This window comes from Cyanistes caeruleus, chromosome 2, assembly GCF_971803275.1.
Source record: "Cyanistes caeruleus chromosome 2, bCyaCae1.hap1.1, whole genome shotgun sequence".
Lineage (NCBI taxonomy): Eukaryota > Metazoa > Chordata > Aves > Passeriformes > Paridae > Cyanistes > Cyanistes caeruleus.
The window spans coordinates 98,060,500-98,083,013 of record NC_141702.1 but is presented as its reverse complement, the minus strand read 5'-3'; the positions used below and the strand labels follow the sequence as shown (position 1 = coordinate 98,083,013).

At 42.4% G+C, this 22,514-nt stretch overlaps 1 protein-coding gene and 1 long non-coding RNA gene across 5 annotated transcripts in view; one reads left to right on the top strand and one right to left on the bottom strand.

Annotated features, from left to right (window-relative positions):
* Window positions 1-4,137: 4,137 nt before the first annotated feature.
* On the bottom strand, window positions 4,138-15,678 carry LOC111926179 (uncharacterized). The gene is made up of 4 exons (XR_002862754.2): window positions 15,586-15,678; window positions 13,810-13,955; window positions 8,547-8,691; window positions 4,138-7,133 (listed from the first exon to the last, which is right to left on the bottom strand). It is a non-coding gene; the product is annotated as an uncharacterized LOC111926179 (long non-coding RNA).
* Window positions 14,481-22,514, top strand: part of LPGAT1 (lysophosphatidylglycerol acyltransferase 1) — a 59,940-nt gene continuing 51,906 nt past the window's right edge. The window contains exons 1-3 of one of the 4 annotated variants that reach the window (XM_086878609.1): window positions 14,481-14,583; window positions 15,096-15,249; window positions 15,617-15,884. In XM_086878609.1, coding sequence (XP_086734735.1) covers window positions 15,647-15,884 — 238 coding nt within the window. In that variant the 5' untranslated portion in view covers window positions 14,481-14,583; window positions 15,096-15,249; window positions 15,617-15,646. Of the gene's footprint in view, window positions 14,620-14,714; window positions 14,811-14,896; window positions 14,940-15,095; window positions 15,250-15,616; window positions 15,885-22,514 lie in introns of those variants that run through there. The other 3 variants (XM_086878611.1, XM_086878610.1, XM_086878608.1) reach the window with 3 other exon arrangements.

Below are 22,514 nucleotides of genomic sequence, written 5' to 3'. Positions count from 1 at the left end.
AGATATGGAACTTAAAATTTGTTTTCAGTGAAGCCTGCTCTGTAGTACAAATACAGTGAGCTCTTGCTGTGAGAAGACAGATGGGAGAGCCCTCTGTGATGCCTGTCTAATCACCTGAGAGGTGCCTTTCTGCAGCTCCTTGTGCTTTCTGGGCACTGCCCTTCCAGTCGTGGCTAATAACAGCACTGACAGGCTGTGCTGGTTTCGGACATCCACTGCCAAGTCAGCCCCTGTTTACCTGTGATGTGGTTTTTCTGGTTCATGAGTTCTCACCTGTGTGTGACCACTTATCTCCTCCTGGCAGAGATGGAAATATTCTCTGCTATGAGAAGCTGCTGGGAGCTTGACATCCTCTTCCTGCTATAAATCTTCGACCACTTCCAGCAGCTCCAGGGCAGCCCAGGGAGAAGTTGGCATTGGCCACGTTAAATATTCTGCTATGCAATCTGAATAAATTTGAAAAATGCCACTTTTAATCTCTTGCGCTTTTACTTTCAACTTCTTCTCTACAATCATGATAGCCATAAATCATGTTTAGCCTAATCTCATTCCTCATTTTTATTTTTAGTATATGACTCCAGGAAGTGTGGCTTAAAAACATAAGTTTAAAAAGAGCCAAATGTTCAGTAAAATCTGTCCTTCTGAGAAAAAAAAAATAATAAAAAATAAATCTGTCCTTCCAACAGCACTGTTAGGCAATTCAGTTAGTTTTGGTTTGACCTTGAAATGCCCAGCCTTGCTGGGCTGTGCCTGACATTTTGCCATTCAAGGAGTAGAGGATTATCAGCACAGGAACTTAATAGCTTTAGAAGCCAAGTGGCTGCCACTCCATCCTGTGGGTGGGACTTGGGCAGCACTTGTGTGACTTGCAGTTGACAAAGTTGATGGCAAATTAGCAATTTAGAAATCTATCACTGTAATTATCACCTGTTTTATTTCCTCATCTGCAACCTTTGGAAGAGATAAAAAACCCCAGCATCCTCTGGTTGTGCTCACAGAAATTATTACAAGTAATAACGTTATTTACTTAGTACAGTATAGAAATACTGGGATCACATGTGAATAAAAACATAACTCATTTTGTCCTTTACCTTTCCTTCAGGAAGACTTTGACCAGTGTAAAGAGGCTGTGGAGCCTGAGTTAGTCACAGCAGCTCAGCTGTGATTTGAGCAGTGATTCATTTGTACCCGTTCTTAGTTCTAGCTGTGGCGTTGATAATGAGAAGCTGACAGCTGAAGGACAGAGGTGGAAAGGACTTTGTCCAGCAAGAGAGCAGCAATCTACAGCTGTGCTGCCTGAGATATAATTTGTTCACCAGTGATTTGATTACTCAACAGTCTACATGGATTCACAAGCCATTCACAGGAATTGAATTTCTAAACAGAATGTAGACAAAAGTTTCCTTTAATGTAGGACAAATCTCTGTAACGCTGTAGTAGGGTTGACACAGGGCACAGGATGTCTGCCATAGTTCTGTGTTGGACTGCTGTTAAAATGAGGTGCATAATTCATGCTCAGCACAGGCAGTTGAGACCATGACTCATTTGTGCCTCTCTAAAATATTAAACTTCCAGGCCACTTCAATTACAAGTCTGGCAAGACATACAACCTGATACAGTAAAATATTTATCTGTGTAATCCAGGCAATGGCAAAAGAATCCAGTCATTACAAAGAATGCTACTTGTAATTAATTATTTAATTTGTTTCTTTAATCATTTTGGCTACCTAGGAGTAGAAGGAGCTGCAGTTGCATGGACATTCCACTTACTAAAGTATTTTGGAGATGCATGAAAGCTTTGTAGCTTCAGGAATATAAGCCTTTAAAGTATTTGTGCATGTGTAAGCAACTGTTACTTTGAAGGAGGGTGGAAGATAAGAGAAACTGGACAAACTTACACTTCTGTAACAGCAAAGATTAAAGATGAATTCTAAAAGAGAATCTGGAAAAGATCAAGAGGTATTTGAGTTTTGAGGAGGGGGAAATACTAACAGTGCACTTAATAAATGCCCTCAAATAGCACACGTTAGGTTATGAAGCTCTACTGAGAAAAGACTAATTTAAATGTTCTTGATGATTAGGTCTAATGTAACAGAATTAGTGCTTCTGAATTGCTAAAAGGGGAACCTTGTCCATGAGCATTCTTCTTAATCTAGCTGGTAGAAATAGCTATAATTTCACATGCATTGAATCACAGATTGAAAATTCAGTTTTTGTGTTCATGTAGGCAGCCCTGTTGAGCTCTGTTTGCAGATGTACTTAGCAGTGGACTTTGCCTGGAACTGAATGCATGTAAATGGCTCTATATGTGAAACTGTAGAATGCACTGAAAAATCTGAGTATTCCAGCTCATGTTTCCCTGCATAATGAAGTCACTGACTAGCACGATCAGATTATAAAAAGTCATCTTTAGTGTTTATATAATACCTAGGTTCAGCTGAACTATTTTTAACCAGGAATTCATATTGTTTATTTTGTATGTTCGTTTATATCCTTTCATCATGCATTTGCATACATTGTGATGACCTTTTGTGGAAACCCTGCAGGATTTTTATAACAGTTCAGCTGAAATTCGATGTGAACTCGATCAGCTGTTACAGACTGGGTAGGATCTCAGCAACACAGCTCACAGGGTGAAGAGCTTCTGTGAACAAGGGTACAGAGAGTTTTTCTGTGACACTCATTGCTTTTCTACTGGAACAGAATGTTAATCCATTTATTTTGTAAGGATATTTCATTTATCATCTGTTTTTAAAGATGGTGACTAGAGACTGTAGGGTTTTGGCTGCTGCTGCTCTCTGAGTTGCAGCATTGCAAGACTAAAGTTGCAAGTCAATGTTTTTATCTTTTTGTTTTGACCATAAAGTCAAGTAGTGGTGTTTTGTAAGGCCCCTGGCAAATACTGGTGAAGAATGACTGCTCCTGGGTGTGTTGGTTACAAGTAGTGATTTGCAAATCCTCCTGACTTTTCTGTAATGGTTAAGCCTTTTTCAGAGTGTATTATATAGTGTATTTATTTGAGCAATCTTAGTCAGCTTTTTTCCCTACAATCTATTGCCTCGATTCTGCAAATTCACAAGTGGATTCTGCTCAGTTGTGTCTTCTTCATTCAGCTGCTAGCTTGCACTTTTTCATCCATCTCCTCAAGACAAAATCCACAGCTTCTTACAGGTCATCCTGCACAGCAGTGCTTGCACCCAGTCCTTCCAAATGTGCCCAGTGATTCTTTCTGTAACTCCCTGAAGTTATCTTTGCAGAAGCTGTGATGCTTGTGAGTTTGTCAGAGAGGAGGAGGAGGAGCAGAATGAGCTGGGCAATGCTGTCCATGTGTGTGGTGGGGCAGCAGCACAGATCACCCTGGCTGTCCTGCAGTCAGTGGCAGTCTCTGCCTGACCACGTGTCAGGGCTGCTCCCTTCCTACCTCACCTTTCACAGGGAAAACTTAAGTGGCCAGGAGCAAGTATGATGGTGTCTGGCAGCATAGGGAATGGCAGAGATTCCTCACCTGGAATGTGAGCCTTTCTACTGTCGATTTGGACACATGTAATTTATGTTTGCCTGCAGTCCTAGATGCTGTTGCTGCCGTCTAGGATAGTCCAGGGAATGTTTTTGTGCACTCATCTAACAACTGATGTCGGTTTAGGTTTGGGGTTGGTTGGCTAGAGGTGTTTGCTTGTTTTTTAAGGTGTGCCACATCCTTAGGGGAGAGATGATCAATATGTAAAGAATGTAACAACTCCTATACTACCTCTACTTGGAGATAGAAGTTACCACAATAAGACTGTGTGTTGTAGGGACTGGAATGTGCAATATAATTTACATACTCCAAATTGCTGGCCTCCAGCCCAACTTGAGACAGCAGTAGCTGGTGTGGAACTAGAAGGTGTCAAGCCTCTGCTTCCAATTCTTCCCTGCCTTTAGGAAAAGAAAATTTATCACTGGGCATGGTAGATACTCCTGGAGATGCTCATGTCTGAGACAGTGCCCTGCCCAGGGCTGCTCCCTGCTAGGTTGTCAGCTGGTAATCTCAGGCATCAGGATAGCCTGGAATTCAAGTACCACCCTGTGGTATGTCCTGTTTCTTCACCAGTCAAGCTTGAGAACCCTTACTAACAAGATGTCACAAATGCAACATAATTTGTTCTTCAACTGCTGTTTATTTTTGTGTTCATCTTTGGTAGGTTTGCCTTGCTAAGAATCTAAGTCAGTCATCACTAAGTATTAATATTGGGAAAGAGGATGCAAGGCTGGGTTTGGGCGGCAAATTCCTCAGAATACACAAGTACAGAGAAGAGAACGTTAAATAGTAGGTTAAATACTCAAGCCTACGCTCTGCTGTATCTAGCTCTTTCTCCAGCATATTACTGCTTTGATCCATACTTACAGTTTGCCAGTCAAGACACATTTTATGACAAGATAACATTTTACTTACTTTTTCACATTCTTTCTCTGACTGGGACTTTCTGCTTCTCTGTAAATGTTTGGCCTAAAAGGTTTGAATTAATGTCTTCACTTTAGGCAGATGCTGCCATTTGGAAGTGTTATCTGAAAGACATGCAATTAATTCTTGACCTCAATTAAGTCAGTACACCATCCTCACAGCTGAGTGTGATAAGCAGTTATGGTTCTATGATACTCAGTTTGCTTGATGTATCATTCAATATTAACACAAGGCACATCTTGTTTGATAATTTTTCAGAACCTCAACACATCAGCCTGTTCCGTCTTCCCCTTCCTCCCCCCATCCCAAATCTAATTATAGTGGCTTCCACTGATGTCTGTCAGTCTTGGCAATTGTAAGAGGAAGCAAGTGGAAAGATCTCAGTTCTACTAATAATGAAACTTAATTTATCAATCTCAAAACTACATTTAATGCCATTTTTCAACCTCTGAAGCTGGGGATGGATCCCCATCTGAACAACGTGGTGAGTGTCCTGCTCAGAGCTTCCAGCTTCCATTGGAAAACTTGGGGCTGTAAAGCAGGGAGGTGAAAGCTGGGACCTTAGAGAAACTTGCATTTGAAAGTGTGAGATGAGACATAAAACACTGGGAGGTCAATCAGCCTCAGCCTGGGCCACATTGAATCAATAAGGGGGTGTAGAGCTCCAGAGGAGCTCAGTGAAACTGGGACTACTGGTATTTCTGTATGGAGAAAAAGGGATTTGAGTTGAGCAGATGGTTGAAAGGGTTTTTATCTTCCACTTGCATCACTTCTGTTCGACAAAGGGAGTTTGTTGTGTTTTTACTTTCTTCAATATTTTTTTTTTCCCTAAGTATATAGTATTACAAGAATAGTATTACAGTTATATGTATCATTAGGAAACTGTATAATTTTGAAACCTTTACTTGCCTTCTTTCCTTTTTGTTATGAGACTTAGGCTGAACAAATCAAACTATGTAATCCCTTGTGGTCTGGCTGGATTCATCCATGCCATTAGGATTGCCTGTCTTAGCCACAGTTAACAATGGTGTAATGGATTTTACAACATTTTATTAAGTTGAAATGCATCAATAGCACTAATGACAAACAATTGTGGTATTTTAGGAAGGACAATTTCCAGCTCTTACTGCACATGCCAACCTATGGAGCTTTTGGGCAGCACTTGACTGTGTGGCATGAAAATAGGGAGTAATTGTCCCTTACAAACATGTTTGTTCTGTGCCACAGACTTAAGGAAACTGGTCTTGGATGTCTGTGGTAAAAAAATATATAACAGCATTACAATCATCTAGATGAAAATTCCTCTTTGACTAATGACTGTTGCCTAAGTCTATGCTGTTGGCTGGTGTAAATCAGGATGAAGTGGTTTGGATTGGTTGTGGGCAGGACGGGAAGGGGCTTTATTGTTGATGCCAATCATAGGACAGGGCATGGAGCCTCCTCCCTTCCTCTCCTTTTGAGAATATTGGGCCTGCCTCTGGCTTAGGATGATGAAGTTAATATGAAACTACAGATAAGATATAAAAGGATTTTCTGGAATTCAACCTTCTCCTGCATCTGTGGAAAAAAGGACACTTCGGTTAAGACCTAATTGTGGCCTTTCAGTACCTGAAGGGAGCCTATGAGAAAGATGGAGAGGTACTTTTTACAAGGGCATGGAGTGACAGGACAAGAGGGAATGGATTCAAACTGAGGGTAGGTTTAGATTAGATATTAGGATGAAATTCTTTACTGTAATGGTGGTGAGACAGTGCCACAGATTGCCCAGAGAATCTGTGGATGGCCCATCCCTGGAAGTGTTCAAGGTCAGGTAGGATGGGGCTTTGAGCAATGTGGTCTAGTGGAAGGTGTCCCTGCACAGAGCAGAGGGGTGGGACTAAATAATCTTAAAGGTCCCTTCCAATTAAAGCCATTCTGTGATTCTATCTTTCCCTGGAGGGAAAAAAAAACCAAAACAGGATACCTTTTAATACCTAACTGATAGTGTTGTCTACATAAATGAATGATTTCTCATTAACCAGTGCCAACAGTATCTTTAACTGAAGTTTTCCCAAATAAATGATTAACTGCTTTTAACAGTGGACATCACTATTCCACATTCAGCAGAGACAGTATCAGTGTTTTTCATCCAGGTAGCTGCAGAGGATGTGGGTAGCTTGAATGCAAATTATGGTGTGACTCTCCTTTTGGATTTCCCAGTGTTGCATTATTTCTTCAGTCAACTTGAGCTTGTGCAAAACTTGTATAAACAGCTTGCAACATTGATGTGCTCATGAGCTTCTTTGGGTAACCAAGTTAAACAGTCTTTGAGGAAGCTCAGCAAAACAGTTGCAAAGCTGCATATGGCATCATAAAACAAGGAGGTGCTAAACTGGGGGAGGGAAGATGAGGAGTTTTTTAATAGATCTCTAGCCTGATCAGATTTCAATGGTGGTATTTATCTTACAATACCTGCTTCCTGGAAATGCACAGTGGACCTTGGATCAGACCTGATTAGTTTGTCCTCAGGTCTTCAGTCAGCTCACTTAGGATGGATCTTTGCCCTTTGACCAATGCTGTTTGAAATCACATGGACAAACAGACTCCATGACAAAGGCAGCTGTTGTTGTTACATTGGACTCTTTACTTTCTTTTTCAACTGGAAAATCACCACTTTCCGGAAACATCAATATTATTTTTAGACTGTAACAATCTAGAATTCAACAAACATAAGAAGGATAAAGTAGTGTGAATAACTCTTTAATTTTGTAACAAGCTGTTCACTAGAGATTTAAGTGTGATAATCACATTTTATAACAGTGATAAGTATTTATTTAGTTCTCTTGTATTTATGGTTTGATCTACAAACACTGACTTGGTGTTAAGAGTTTACCAAAACCCAAGTAGGTCAGTCTGGTAAACGTTGACTTGAAGTGAACTTGAATGAAAATAAGAGCTTCATCTGATCTTTATGCAACATATGAACTTTATGATCAGGACCATACAGTGTAGTACTTAGTTTGCCAGTACAGATGGAGAAAAGTATTAGAGACTAACTCAGGGCAGTCAAATTCCTGGGGTTTTTACATATATATATATATATATATATATATATTTTTTTTTTTTTTTTTTTTAAATGGCTAATCACAAAACAGTGTGATAACTACAAAATGTTAGGAGTCCCATCTGCCTAAAGACAGGTTGGCTTCATCTCTGTGTTTGTACCATGCTTCCTTATGCAAACTTAATGGGCTTACAAAAAAATCTTGCAAAGCGCAAGCTTATATATATAATCAGCATGTTATCATTGCCTGAAGTAATAAGATTCTGTAGATGGGATTGGATTAAATCAATGTTATGGATAAAAGATTTCATAACCAAGCTAACAGAGAGGTTAAAGATTAATTCTAGGAAAAAAGGCAACAAACCAACGCAAAACAAGGTGCCACAAAAATCAAAAGCAAACCCTGAGCTCAAACTTACCTTGGTGACAGTAGTGTCAGTGGGGTGAAAGCAGCATCCATGCAACTGAGATGAGAGCTCAGCTTTGTTGTGCCCTACATAAGCTGCCCCTTGACTGACACATGGCAGAAACACATTCCATACGGCAGCAAATGGAAGTGCTGCTCACTGGCCACCTGGTTGCATTGTGCTGTATCTGTTACCCATCTTTAATAAGAGGCCTCTGTCAAAGACTTCAGTTTAGCTTTAATGAGAAATCAGACACCTCAAAAGACCTGAATTATTCAGCTCACAATTATAGGGGTTGGTATGGTGACTTTATTACGGTATGAAAAGGCATTGTAATAGCAGGAACAGCCTCTCTGGTTTTTAAGAATATGTTGATTTAGCCAACTGTGAAATACATTATGAGTAACCTTATGAGGTCTGCATACAACTTACAGAAGATGTAGCTGCAAGAAGAGGCCTTATATTCCTCATAGGTTGGACCAAGAGTAACCCAAAAAGTTGCAAATATGACATGTACATCTTATGTAAAACAGATTGAAATGGAAAATCCAAGAGTGGCCTTGTGTGAAGGTTAACAAGCTCTGCCTAAGTGGAAAATTATGAAATTTGCATATAGCTGGTAGAAGAAAGGGAACGATGGCTACATCTGCCTCACCTTCTGCTAGTCTTGACTAGCTGGCAGGTTGTTCAAATGTGATATATTCTGGGTTTTGCCTGTCTTACAAATAGTGAAGGTCATGAACAAGATGACTGCACTGTTCTTAACCAGCTCCAAAATTCCTTGATTTGCTCCTGTTATGCTGTAGAAAGAATAAGTACATTCAGATATTAATGTACCCAAATTCTTTTGGGAGATCAAGATAGCCTTCACTGAAGCATCATATGGCTTTGTCCCGCTCTGTAGCTTATACTTAAGAGTCTCTTTAGAGTCTTTGTGGTGTCAGCTGTACAGATGCTGGTTATCACACAGCTCTTGTGCCACAAAGAAATGCATCCAAAAATAGTTAAAAAGAAACCCTTGACAAATCCTAAGTAACAGAGTACTTCTAAATATTAGAACATAATCTCCACCTGAAAACGTTCATGAACTATCACTTTTTATGGGACCATACCCAGTAAGTCTATTTGACACCATCTTGGATGAAGCAAACAATTGGAAAGCACATGATAAATAAAAATTAGGTATTAAATGGGACAAAAATATCTTCCCATAGAGAAAGCCCAACTATGCTAGCCAATTAAATTGAGCAGCAGCAATCCACCAGATGAGCTGCATCTGAAATGCAGAGCAGGGAGGATGCAGTACATGTTCTGGACAATCTCACTGCATAAAGGCCCAATGTGATGCAGGACTTAGTAGATGGAGTGATGGGACCACAGCCAGCCCCAGCATTAGACATGTGCTGTCTTCTCTCTTCCCCTGTATTTTTGTACTCTGATATTTTTGTATCCTGATTTTGTGTAGCTGTGTCTTCCATGTTGCACAGCCTCCTTGGGTGTACCTTGGTTTGCTCTGAGAACACCCCAGAAGCTGTGTCTCAGACTTACTTTTTTACTTTATATTGGACAGAACTTCAAGCATTACACTGGAGTTGCCTCACTGGAGCCAGAGTTTCTTCTGTCTGTGTCTAACTGTATAAAACTCTCTTGGGCAAAATTAGAAATGCAATAAAGCCTGGTTATAAAATGTTTACTTGGTCTCATTTAGGCTTACAAAAATTTTGGAATGAAATATTAACTTAAAAAGCTACGTAAAAATCCAACTTGCATCATATTTAATGATTCTTGGTTGAAAAAACCCCAAACAGCAACAACAACCAAAACCCATTTCAGGTCAAATGCTGCTACTTCAATGCCACTTTTTATTCACGCAGGAAAAAGTACATTTTGTTTAGTCTCTCTTACACTAGTGATAAAAAATGTCCCTAAAACAACTCCAGACCTTAACTTGGCATCCTGCAGTCTTGTTAAACAAGCACTGTCTAAGATCTGATGTCAACTCAAGCTAGTAGAAGAGAGAAGAAAAGCGTGCATTTGTCATGAGCTCGAAATTTTTGGTCATGCCTGTGACGTTTTCTCTGAGGCCTGTAATTTTTTAACATGAAAAAACTTAGCCTTTCTTCCAAGAGTTTAAATATTAGAGAAAACAAGTGAAAATGACAACTCTGTATGCTAGAGCCAAGGGAGCTGGCAAGGCTGCAGCTGGCTGATCTTGGTGAAGGGATCTGGAGTTGCAAGCAAGGGAAGGGAACTTGTCAGGGGGCTGAGATTCAGCGTCAGCTCAGTTAAAGCCTTTTTACATAAATTCAGGAATGTGACAAGTGTTAAAGTCAATGCCACAATTCACTTCCTTTTTAACTTCTGCTTCATGTTACCCTGAAGTGTCCTTAAAAGAATTAAAGTGCAAACAAAAGCATCTTTGACCAAAAGGTCAAATAGGCTGATAACATTTACTTCCTGGAGAGAAATGACAAAAGGCAAGTGGCCTGGGTTTTACATTTTGTGTGTGATAAATGAAGGCGAGCCTTCAAAAGGAACTCCTGTGTCTGAAAGATTACTGAAAATAGATCTTTGTAAAAGCGTGTCTGCCGTTGGATGACAACGGGAAAGAACATGAGATCAGCTTGCCACTGAAGTTCGAGGGACTTTGACAAGCACAGTTCCTTCTGAGGTGCAGATGGTGGAACTGTCCTTTAAATTTAAGAATTTACTTGGAGAATGGAAGTGATTTTGCCTCTCTTACAGAGGTTGTGGTAGAAGCTACTGTTAGAGAGTATTTTGGAAGGTTTGACTGTTGTAATTAAAATGTTAAATGTTATAAGACAGTAATGCAAAAATCCTTCACACCTGGGTATTTGAAACTGTAAAGCAGCTCAGAATTGAAGGTTAAATGTAATTTTATTTTTTCCTAAAACTTCCTTCCTTTTGTATTTTGTTTTGGGTTTATCTTTCCCCTCCCCCTTTATGGCAGATTATAGAAAATATAGGTTCTTGATGCTTCTTTAAACTGTGACTTTTCCAAATCCAGTGCTAACTACTTAATTCACTTGAGATGCTTTCTGTGTTTATGCTCCCCTGAGTATATTCCCTGTTCCATATTATGTATCTTCCAGCAGCCTGTGCTCTGCACGTTCCCATCTCTGTAGTTCCTCATGGCAGTTTAGTCTACTTTCATGTTTCTATCATGCTCTTTTTTTTTAAATAAAATTTTATATAATTCCCCAAGTAGCCAGTTGGTTTTTTTTCTGAGAGGCTGGAAGCAGTAGTTGTTTTCTGCTCTGTACAATTTCTGAGATTTCTCAGAAAATTTATTTTCTTGTCCTTTTTTTCTATGAAAGAGATTATGATTTGAAAAGGGCATTTTGTTTTTACTGGCATCAGCACATGACTGCATCCTCCTAACCCTTTTTTCTCCAACCATATGGCATCTGCAGCTTCAGTTTGCTACAACAAAAGCAAGCAGGGAGAGCTGATTGAATCTGGTCGTGACAAATGAGCAGCTTTGGATTTGCCAATCTTTGACCCAGACTGAGGTTCAAAAGCATTCCAAAACTTTCTGTTTCCTAACTCCAGAAACCAATCCTTCAGCTAGCTGGTGTTTACACCTCCAAGCCTGGGTTCCACTGTGGCTGTGACTCGTGGACTGCCTGGATGTCTGTGCTACATCTCCTCCTTGCCCTACGCTCGCAGGCAGCTCTACGGCGAAGTTGGGATGCAAAGATGTGCCATTGAAGGGCAGAGTATGACAATGACAGTGGCTTAATCTCTTCTGGAAGTGTACCCAGGCATCAGAAACATTACCTTCTTCAAAAGGCTTTTGAGGATTTGATGACTGACACCTGACTGGAATCGTGCAGCCAGATCCAGTGTTCAGATCCGGGTTATGCAGTAACCTGTGCACTCCTTAGGATAACTTGTTAAGGGAGCCAAATGCAGCAGATGTTTGTTTATTACTATGTCACATTCACTCCTCTAACACGTTTCCCCTTCTTACTGTCAGGATTAGCCCTAACCTTCTGTGGTTTTGATCTGTAGGTTTTTATAAAGGTAAGTGGGAGACAACTGCATATTTATTTATCTGCTCCAGCAATCATTGACACTGGTTAATCACCTAATTTTACCAATGTTCATATCTGTAGCTACCAGTTAATAAGCACATTAAAATGTATTTTTACAATGATCAATAGTGACATCCCTGTCAGCATTTCTGTGAGGCTGAAAAGAGGAAATTATAGGGTAGGTATTCAGTCAAAAAACACGTAAACTTTTGAGAAATTATTAAAAAGGCCATACAGTGAGAGCTTCTTTTATTAATACTTTGCTGGTTTTTTGCATTTATAGTAGTAAAAAGACAAACAATATATAATGAAAGCTTATGAAGCTCAGAGATTGAGGAATGGCTTCCAAAAACTGGAATTTATTTTCTTAAAATTGAAACCAAAAATCACTTATGATACTTCTGGGCTTCAGAGTTACTGACCTAATGAAAAATTGCTGCTTTTAATTGTCTCCTTCTTTTTGTTTGCAGCAGTGGCACACATGTAGCTTTACACTAGAAAGGATTCTTCAGAGGCCCAGACTGGGTGGCACAGCTGGCTTCTCAAGAGCAGTAGGGTTATTTCATTGTGCATGCTTCCTAGGACCTGGGTTGTCCACAGGAAGGGCAGGAAATGAGGAATAGGGGTGGGCCTTTGCTACAAGCTCATTCAGCAGAATGCTAAACCACATCTTCCTAAACTCTAAGGCAGTCACTGACAAAGAATGAATGCTTTGTACGGCTGCTTCCCCATGTGCAATTCCTTTCTGCAGGATAAATTGCCTAATTCATTATTTGTCTAACATCATTTCTGCAGGCCCTCATTGAATACATCAGATTTCAGAACAGTATTCCAAATTGTGCAGCGTGAATAAAATTAAGATATATAAAATTTTCTAAAAATTAATTAGAATTTATGATTTTAATCTTGGAATGATACATAAACTAAGCTTCATTTTGCTGTTGGATGTAAAAAAAATTAAAATGTATCCTTAATTAGGGCCTAAAAATTATCCTTTTTCTACCTGAGAATTTTGGAGCAAAATTTTGCTGAGAATAACTTCAAGTGTATACCCAGAGTTGTTTGTATGAATTATATGAAAAGAAACCCAAAACCAACGTAATACTCAAGTTCTACTGACGCTGGTAGCACTTCAGAACAGCTCGAGCTGACTGCATAATGATTACTGAGCACAACTGTCAGGTTTAACCTAAGAATAAAAATAGCACAGGCAAAAAAATGCCCAGACTTGGAAACACTTATGCAAGATGTGTCCTTTTTGTCAAAAAGGTCACAAGTTTAGCGTTGTTTTGTTTTGCTCAACTAGAACATGATGGTATTATTTGGTTGTTTGCATTTTTAAGTTCTCAAATTAAATTTATCTGCAATAACAACTTTGCTTCTTTCTTGGAATGGAGGTTGGGATTTAATTTTGTTGATGGCACGGTCATCTATGAAGCCTCATTGTCTAGGAAACGGTGGACTACCTTTACACATGGCATGGTTAATATGTGAAACCAGTATGTTTTTCAGTCCACATATTACAATTTGAACTTTTTTCTTTTTTTCAGCACAAAAGACCTAGTACATCTCCCTGATAAGGTTTCAACTGCTGCTCTTCCATAAGGACACAAGCAGAGTTAAAATCACTTGCAAAACCATTCTGCTCAGTGTGATTTAAGAGTTCGAGTAAGCCGAGGGAACAGCCTGGTCAGGCCAGAGAGGGCTGATGGAGGTGTGGCAGTGCTCTTCCATGGCCTCCTAAGGGGTTACAGAGAAGACAGGACCTGTGTCTGACAGGCACAGTGAACAGACAAGAGGCAGCAGTCCTGTATTGCCACAAGGGACAAAGCAGTTATACAGAATGTAAAAAATCCTCACCCTGGAGTGCTTTTGTAAAGGTGTGGGTTCTCTGGATGGGGCTGTAAAGTCTCTGCCCTCAGCTGCTTCTGTGCTGGCGTCAGGTGTCTCTCTAGGTTGGAGGCCATCACAGAGTTGAGTCTGGAGGTAGATGATGTTTGTGGCTGCTGGGGAGGGATAAGAGAGAAGGAAGAAAACTGGAGAGAGTTGATCTATAAAAAGCACACACAAGGGACTTACAACTACAAGGACAAGACGAAATGCACTGTTGCTCTCTGTACCCAAAGCATCTTTCTGGTGGTGTTAAGGGAACCTGGGGCAGCGTCCTCTTCTACCTTCCCCGACTGCCCAACTTTCACCAAAAAACAAGGGCGAGGGGAAGTCAGGGGGCCGAGCCATACTGCTCGCTGTTCACAGAACCACAGCTGTACGGGATGCACAGGGGTCACCAAATCCAACTCCTGGCCCTGCACAGAACACCCCCAAGGGTCACACCATGTGCCTGAGAGCGTTGTCCAAACACTTCTTGAACTCTGCCACGATCGTGCTGTGACCACTTCCCCGTTCCAGTGTCCAACCACCCTCCGGGTGAAGAACCTTTTCACAACACCCATCTTAAACCTCTTTTGACACAACTTCAGGCCATTCACCCGCTCGTCCCGGTGTCGCCCCGCCGGCTCCGGGCCGGGCGCAGAAGCCCTGGGGGCAGCCCCTGTCCGTGTCCCCTCCGCGGAGCGCGGGTGGCCGCGGGCCGGCCCGGGATGCGCTGCGGCATCCGTACCAGTGTCTCTGCGTGTCCGTCCGTCTATCTGTGCTTTTGTGTGTATGCGTGTGAGTGTGTGTGCGCGTGAGGGAGAGCGGGAGGGCGCGGGGGGCTGCGCGCTGCCCGGCGGGGGCGGCGCTCGCTGCAGCGCCAGCCCCGCTCCCGGGCGGTCACGGCGGACACGGCGGGGGCGGGGAGCGCGGCCCCGGCGCCCGGCATGAACCCGCGGCGGGGGCTCGGAGGCGGCGGCGGTGCCGAGGTACGAGCCCCCGCCCCCGGCAGGTGCAGGGTCCTCCCCCCGCCCGCGGCACCGCCTGCCCTTACGGGGCCGGGGCTCGGCGCGGTCCCGCCCGCGGAGCGCCGAGCCTAGCCGGCAGGGAGGGGAAGGGTAAGAGAGGGGAGGGGAAGGGAGAGCAAAGCGTGCCAGGCCCGGCCGCGGGCGCGGGAGAACCGAGGTGAACCCGCGGTCTGCGCCTGCCCGCCCGGCCCGGCGCTCCCGCCTCCCCCGCGCTCACGCCGCCCGCCCCCCTCTCCCCCTCCGCAGGGAGCCGCAGGGCGAGCAGCGCTGCCGCGGCCGGGCCAGCCACCTCCGGGTCCATGAGCCGCCGCCAGCCGCCGCCGCCAGCCGAGACCGCCGCCGCCGGGCCCAGCTCCCCCAGCCCCGCCGCTTCCGCCGCCGCTCCGCCGCCCCGCCGGAGGTGAGTCCCGCGGCCGGGCCGCCGCCGCCCGCTGCCTCCCCGGCCCGCGGGCCCGGGCTGCTGTCAGCCGCGCCGGGGCGGGGGAGAGGCCGCCGGCAGCCGCCGTAGCTCCCGCCGCCTTTTCGGGGAGGGGGAGATGGAGGGCGGCCGGGAGCACGCGTGTGTGCCCCGCCGGGAGTGCGGGCTGGGGTCCCCCGCGGCCCGGGCGCTGAGGCGGCGCCGGCCGGAGGGTCGCGCCGGAGCCTCCGTGCCCCCGGGGCGGGGGTCGCTGCCTGCCCGGTGACTCACGGCCGGGGCCGGCGGACACCCGCTCCTCACCCCCTCGGAGAGCGCTACCTGTGCCACCTTGTTCTCCCTCTGCCCGCAGGACGGTCCCGCGCCCTCCGCTGTGAAGAGCATGGCCGTGACTCTAGAGCAGGCCCAGAGGGTGGGCTATACCTGCCTGAAAGCACTCCTCAGGTTCGCTTTTATGGTCGCCAATAACCTGGTTGCTATTCCGTCCTACGTCTTGTATTTAATTGTGCTGCAGCCTCTCCGAATATTGGACAGTAAAAGCTTCTGGTATATCGAAGGAGTGTTATTTAAATGGCTTTTAGCTATGGTGGCTTCCTGGGGCTGGTGGGCAGGATATACAGGTAAGAATGTCTTATTAATTTAAAACGTACTAATATGTTAAAACACTGTTTTCATAAGGGGATGTTTAGGGAATATCTGAATGTAGTAGATATGCAGAATGCTCTTCTTTCAGGGGTCTTACGCTGACGTGTTCCTGGGTTGAGATGCTGTATACTAAAACGTTTTTTAAATCGTAGCCAGAAACTTTATGTATTTTAAGTGTTTTGCAGTCAGTATCCTAGTAAAGTGGGGAATGTGACTTCTCCTTAGTATCTTGATCACATTATTTTAGTGTTAACATGAAAAAGATACATCTCTTCAAAGGAGAGTTGATTTGTACTGTGCATGTAGCTGGTAGAACTAAACTTTTCTTCTATTAGGTGTGTGCATCTCTAAATCATCTCCCCTTAGCAATATCAGGAGACAAGGCTAAGAAGTTTGACACAAAGCTCTTGCCAGAAGAGTAGGTCTTCTATTCCTTGCAACATCGACTGTCTTTTCTGCTGTTTCAGAACGGACAGAAACAGAGGGAGCCTCTTTCATTCAAGTAGTGATACGGAGTATTTCTCAACCGTATGACTCTTCATTTACTGTTAGCAGAGCTAATTACAGTATCTGTAGGGTTTTTCCCTCTGCATGCTTGCTTTGTGGTTATTACTGAACTTGTTTTTGCTCGTTTAGTATTCATAGGCTCATCAAGGTGATGGACTGAACTGAATTATTAAGGAAGGCTCTGGTTTTGTCCTCGAATGCACTGATTTTCATCCTGGCTACTGCACTTCGTGCAAAAACGCAGCCATCAGTTCTTTGTGTGTGCTTTGGAAAGGGAAGAAATTAATCTACTGAGTACAAAGTATGAGCAGCCCTCCTAAAAATTTTTCCTTCTCTTCTGCCCAGGCTGCATCTGCAGGTCTTGTGTAAACAAGAAAAACAAGGAATGGCAGCACACAGCTCTGGAGTCTGGTCAGACTCCAGATTAGTCAGAAAGTCAGTGTTGACCCAGACGGAGTCTTGTTAGGCAACGAGAGCTGACGCCTCTGTGCCAGCGTGGCTTTTGGTACCCTGTCGTGTGCCTTTCCGAGATGCAGAGTTTCTATGGATACTCTAGGTGAGCTTCCCATTCTTCTTAAGGAGATGGTGGCAGCAGCAGCAGCAAGCTAGACTCTGATCTGTCGGGCTAGAACTGTCGCAACGTTGCACTGCTTCAAAACTGCCTTGCCTGGTACAGCTCAAGCTTATCCAGATATGCTGTTTAAAAACCTCTTTATGTGTTTGCTCATTAAAAGAAGTCCACATAGTGTTTGCAGTGGCAGGTACACTTGTAAAAGTCTGCTTTATGTCGTGAAGCACAAAGGCCTTCCAGAAGGAAGGATTGACTTTCAAGGTGTCTTGTGTATTATTAATTGGAAATGGGAAAGTTTATGGATGTAATAGTGATGTGAAAGTCATACAGCTCATGACCCCGAGGAGTCACTGTGTGTACTGAATGTGCTGGTTAAAATTCATTGTCCTATGACAATTTTTCAAAGCCATTTCCTCAGGGTAGTTTTACTGCTGACTGCAGAACTGTGTGGTTTCTTTTGCCTATTGCTTGGAAGGTGGTCTTAGCATGATCTGCATATCCTAGAGTCCTCCTGAAGCATCTGTTGGTTGGTGTTGCTGATGTATCATGACAATTTGAAATAATTTGTTTTATAGTCTTGAAATGTCGTAGCATATTTATTTGAAGTATGTGCAAACTGCTGTGCAGAAGTGTTTTATGGGATGGTGTATGGGTAAGGAGGCCCTTCTTTTTGCTTTTCACTATGAAGCATGGCTTTTGGGGAGTATTTTGAGCAAATGCTTGTATGAAAGTTTAGTTTAAATGCATTTTATTTGACATGAAGGCGTTAATGTGTTTTATACTGAAAGCTATGAATTAGCAGGAACAGCTTATTTCTTCGTCCTTTCTTTAACCTCATCAGTGCTCACTACCACTTGCAGAACAAACCTGGAAAGTGAATCATTTTGGCTTCAACATATCCAGACAGGGTAATCTGTGTGTCTTTTTTCAGATTAACAGATTTTTAAAAACTGCCAGTAGGTCCCCTGTTTTTTGTACAGGATAACCCAATTAACTCAGAACTGAAATACTGCTGATTAGAGTTGGTGTCCAAAACTTGCAGTGGTGCGTCTGCAAGAGACATTGCTCCGGAATTCTTCTGTTTTAAATTCAAAAAAACTAAGTCAAAGGTAGGCTTCAGTGTGTTCTCTCTTTGCAAAAGTAAATACAAGATAGTAGGTATGCATGGGTTCATTGAAAAGATTGAAAGTTTTTTCTTTTGAGTATCAGAGTAGGTGGTGAAGGGTTTTTTAGTTGATTTGTTCATCTTTAAAAGGGTAACCTGATAAATAAGTTTACTTGTCTTTTAATTGGAGGAAGAGGTCTATTTCAGTTGTGTTGCAAGTATGTTTTAGTTCTTTAGTTCATTTATTTTTTCCCTTTCCAAGCTTGGGTCATCTCTTGGGTAAGAAGCGACATAAATCATTTGTAATTAGGGACTTAAACTCAGCCTGCAAAATAGATTCAGGGCGGACTTTTTTTTGCTCCCATAATTTGTGTGTAATGTGTAGGAGAAAGCTCAACACCAAATGAAGAGAATATGGTGAGTGCTAGCTTATCCTTCTGGGCTTTGCTGCTGTTGCGTAATTGTTGGTGTATTGAATATAGCTGGAAGAGCTGAGGAATAACTCCTGGACTACGTCTGCCCTTCTCTTCCTCACCCCTGTCTAAACCTGGAGGTTTTTGTTAGGATCGTACAGGATCCATTACAGAAATTACCTGATCTGTATCAGTAGCTTTAATCTGTGCTTTTTGATAAATGTAGGTGTTTCTGTTTGCAGATGCACTTGATATTATGTAAAGAGATAGCACATGACTGGACAAGCAAAATGAAGAAGGGACTGGGAAGAGAAATTGTAAAGGTCACTGTCTTCTCCCTCATCTTTTTCTTCTTAAGATGCAAGTATGAGAGAGAACTTGTGCATAATTGGTTGACTTTGATTTTTAAAGGGCAGAATATGATCAATATCTCTGTTCTCTTGAGCTCCATAGGGTTTCTTACAAAAATGAAAATGGAGTATCTTTTTATGAAGAGCATACAGACAGTCTAGTAATGTTATTTTATTTTTATATGATTTCAGAAAGGCCTTCTTATAACTCTTCTAAATCTCCTTTTTTTAAAGTTTTTTTTTTTTTTATAAATGCATTGCTCTTGTAGGAGCTGTTCAGCCAGGGCACTTGGAGTCTGCATATTAGTGTGATTTGAAGGGCACCTTTGAATAATACTTCTAAATATTTTCCTGCATTTGTTGGAAGATACATTCTAAAAAAAGCAAAGTCGAGAGTGCTTGATCCTTTGTTTGTAAGTACCTTTTCCCCCTGTACTATAATTTGTCATTTAATATAAGAGTACACCAGATAGCACTAAATAGTGCAGTAGATGGGAGGGACATGGAGAATATCTCTGGTGGTGAATTTCTGATGACCTTTTGCTCTCCTACAAAACTAGTTTTAAAGCAATCATCTTGCAGATTGCATCTTCTTTGGTTAAGTATTGCAGACTAAGTGTAATATCCATGTACCTAATCAAATCACCAAAAATAGGACTGCTAGAGAGAAGCTTGCTTAATTAATTACAGACAGTAGGCAAACTGTTTTGTTGCCTCTCCTGCTGTCTGAAGGCAGGAGTCAGCAGGGGCCTGTGGTGGTGGTGTTGCAGTATTGAAATTAGGAGTCTCCAGGACAGCAGAGTGATCAGCTGGCAGTGCAGTCCCGACACGATGCCGATGTTCTGCTCCACTGTGCTCGGTGCAGCTCGGTCCCACCGTGGGGAGCGGTGCTTGTGCCCAGCCTGCGCCTCTGGCTGCGGGTGGGGAAGGGCTGGCGGAGGGTGAGTGTCCTCTGGCTGCAACAAGCACCAGCTCCAGGAGAGAGAAGCCATGGGCTCTGCAGGCTTGTGTGCACCAGGGGAGGGGGTTTCTTCAGAACTGTGCCTGGAGTATTTTGTACTCCAGCAGCAAAGAGGATGGCTTGACACAACCTTGTGTTTCAACCTCTCAGTGACACACACAGTCCTGCAGTAGCATTGGATAGGTCAGTGGGTTGTGGGCAGGTGGAAAAGAGTAATACACCTGCTACCACACACTAAAAACTCCTAGTGCTTGCTGGCATAATGATGCACTGCTTAATTAAAATTGAACTGATCCTATGGTGTTACTGTTCTGTGTCAGCCAGGATGGTGACTAATTTTAAAGAGTGTCTGTAAGAATGGTCAGGTTTTGTCAAGTAAGGAGAATTTCTCTTTCCTTATCTGTTCAGCCAGTTAAAGAAAAACTGAGATTGAGATTTTGATTTTTATTGTCCCAGTCTCCTCCAAAGTGATTAGGCTTTTATTGGCTGATTTATACATGTGATTAGGGTGTGACCACTGTACAATTTTTTCAGCAGTCATACTTTTTTTTTTTTCCTTCTCATGCGAAATCTAGTTTCCATTTTTTAAGTCAACAGTCTAAATTCCTCTAATCTTCTAAGAATGCAAATATTTTTGTCTTCCAGAGCTGTAAAAGATACAGGTGGAGTTGCTGTGACACCACTTCCTTGGTGCAGACAGCATTTGCTGTCTGCACTGCTTCTTGTAGCAGGTTGGCCCCCCTCCTTGGGCAGGAAGTGCAGCAGAAGCTGAAGGACGGCAGATGAGATAAAGTAAATTTTTTATTCCATATAAGGCAGGCAGTGTTATTTCAGGAGACCTATCTATGCCTCTAACCCTGCCGTTGGTTCTACTCTCCTCAGTTCCTACAGGGTGATTTTTCATTGGCAGTGTTTTGCTTTTGGGTCTGGTCACTACTCTGAGGGCTGGGCAGGGAGAGGCATGGAGAAACAGCTACTGTTTTTGAGGTCAGGCAGTGTGTGAAATGGAGAAGGAGAATTGTTCTTGTTAACGTTTTCTTAGAATGTGCAAAAATACGTGATGTGACTCAGTAGATTTGGGTAGCAATGTACCTCGCATAAACTTCTGGTTTATGCTGTGGGCGTGCGTTGGGTTTCTAGGCAATCTCTGACTTAAATGAAACTTTCCCTGATGTGTAGGTTATGCTGAGATCAAGCAGGAATCTTTGCATTCATTTTACTGCTTGTAAGAGGAAGTTTGTGTTTACCTTTTGAGCTGTTTCAATAAGAAAAGGTCAGAGATGAATGAGCTGGGGACATGGGAGCTGTTTCCACCGTGGCCTCAGAGCAAAGGCCCATTGCAGCTTTGCGTAAGAGGAGGGAAGGTGTGCAGTGAACTTGGTGTCAACTTCTTTGTGCATGTGGTGTGTCTGAAAGAGTGCTGTACAAAGACCCTTGTCCTTTTCCAGTGGCATGAGATGCTACGTCACAAAAACCCCGTATCTCCTTTTGGGGACATGGGTTACACTTACCATGCTTCTTTGTAGTTCAGATAATGCCAGCAAATGCAATCTAATGTGTCAAAAGCAGTAAAGCTTATAATTCATTTTTCTATTGTATCATTTCACTGTAAAGGGTCATTCCAAAAGATTAGATAATAAAATCGTCTCTGAGTTGGTTTTTTGTTTTGTTTTGTTTTTTCAGAAAGTTGCTGCCTCCTGGCACAACGCTTAGAGTAAAAGTACACACTATTGTTTTTGTTGTTTGTTGCTATTGAAGTACTTTTTTACTTCTGTTTGTTTGGGTTTCTTCTTTATTCTTTTCTTTCTTTTTTTTCTTTTTTTAGAGCAGGTTAGTCTCTGTTCCTGTTTCACCTACTCTGGATAATACAAGAACTACTGGAAGCCTACCAAAGCATATTAAAGATGAAATTACTGATGAATACATATACAGAAAGGTGTGATTCTGTAATTTTAAGTCCAGCAATGGCTGTGGAATGCTTCTAAATTAGCTCATATGCTCACAGCCAAAGCAAAATGAAGTTTTAGGAATTCTGGGTTCTATTCCTCCTTATGGCTGGGTTTGCTATTTTTAGCACGTTTTTATCCCCCCATACTTCACCCGAGTCTTTGATTTTAGCATGTCTATTCACATTAGTCTTCTTACTTCTCCCTTCATTACTGAAGGGATATGACTAAGAATACCTGAGAGATGTGTCTCTGTTCTCTTTAATTTTTCCTGTTCTTTTCCTTGATGGTAGGCTTTTAGTAACCATGTGAAATAATTACAGGAAAGCTTTTGTCCAGGTCTGATTTGGGCAAACAAAGTCTTAGAGAGTTAAATACTTTATTCACAAATTCTTTGTAGTGAAATTTTTTTTTGCACTTGAATAGTGTCATGTATATTGGAATGCATCAGAGGTGATGCCTTTATGTCAAAGATGCAATTTCTCACTCTCATTTAATGTAACAGTTCTAAAGCATGGAAGTCTTAGAGATTTTCAAGAAAGCTGGAGAAAAAAAAAATACTGTTTACTGTGGAGAGGATAACTTATTTTCTCTGAAGTTTTTTTCTGGGAAATTACTTTTCTAGACTGAGGCTCAAACAGATTAGCAGAATATATCACTTTCTCTTTTTCTGTCGTGTGTGAGGGACAGAAAAGTCTTGCCAAAGGTTAGTTTGACAAGTGCTGAGAAATGGAAGAGTTGTGCAACCTTAA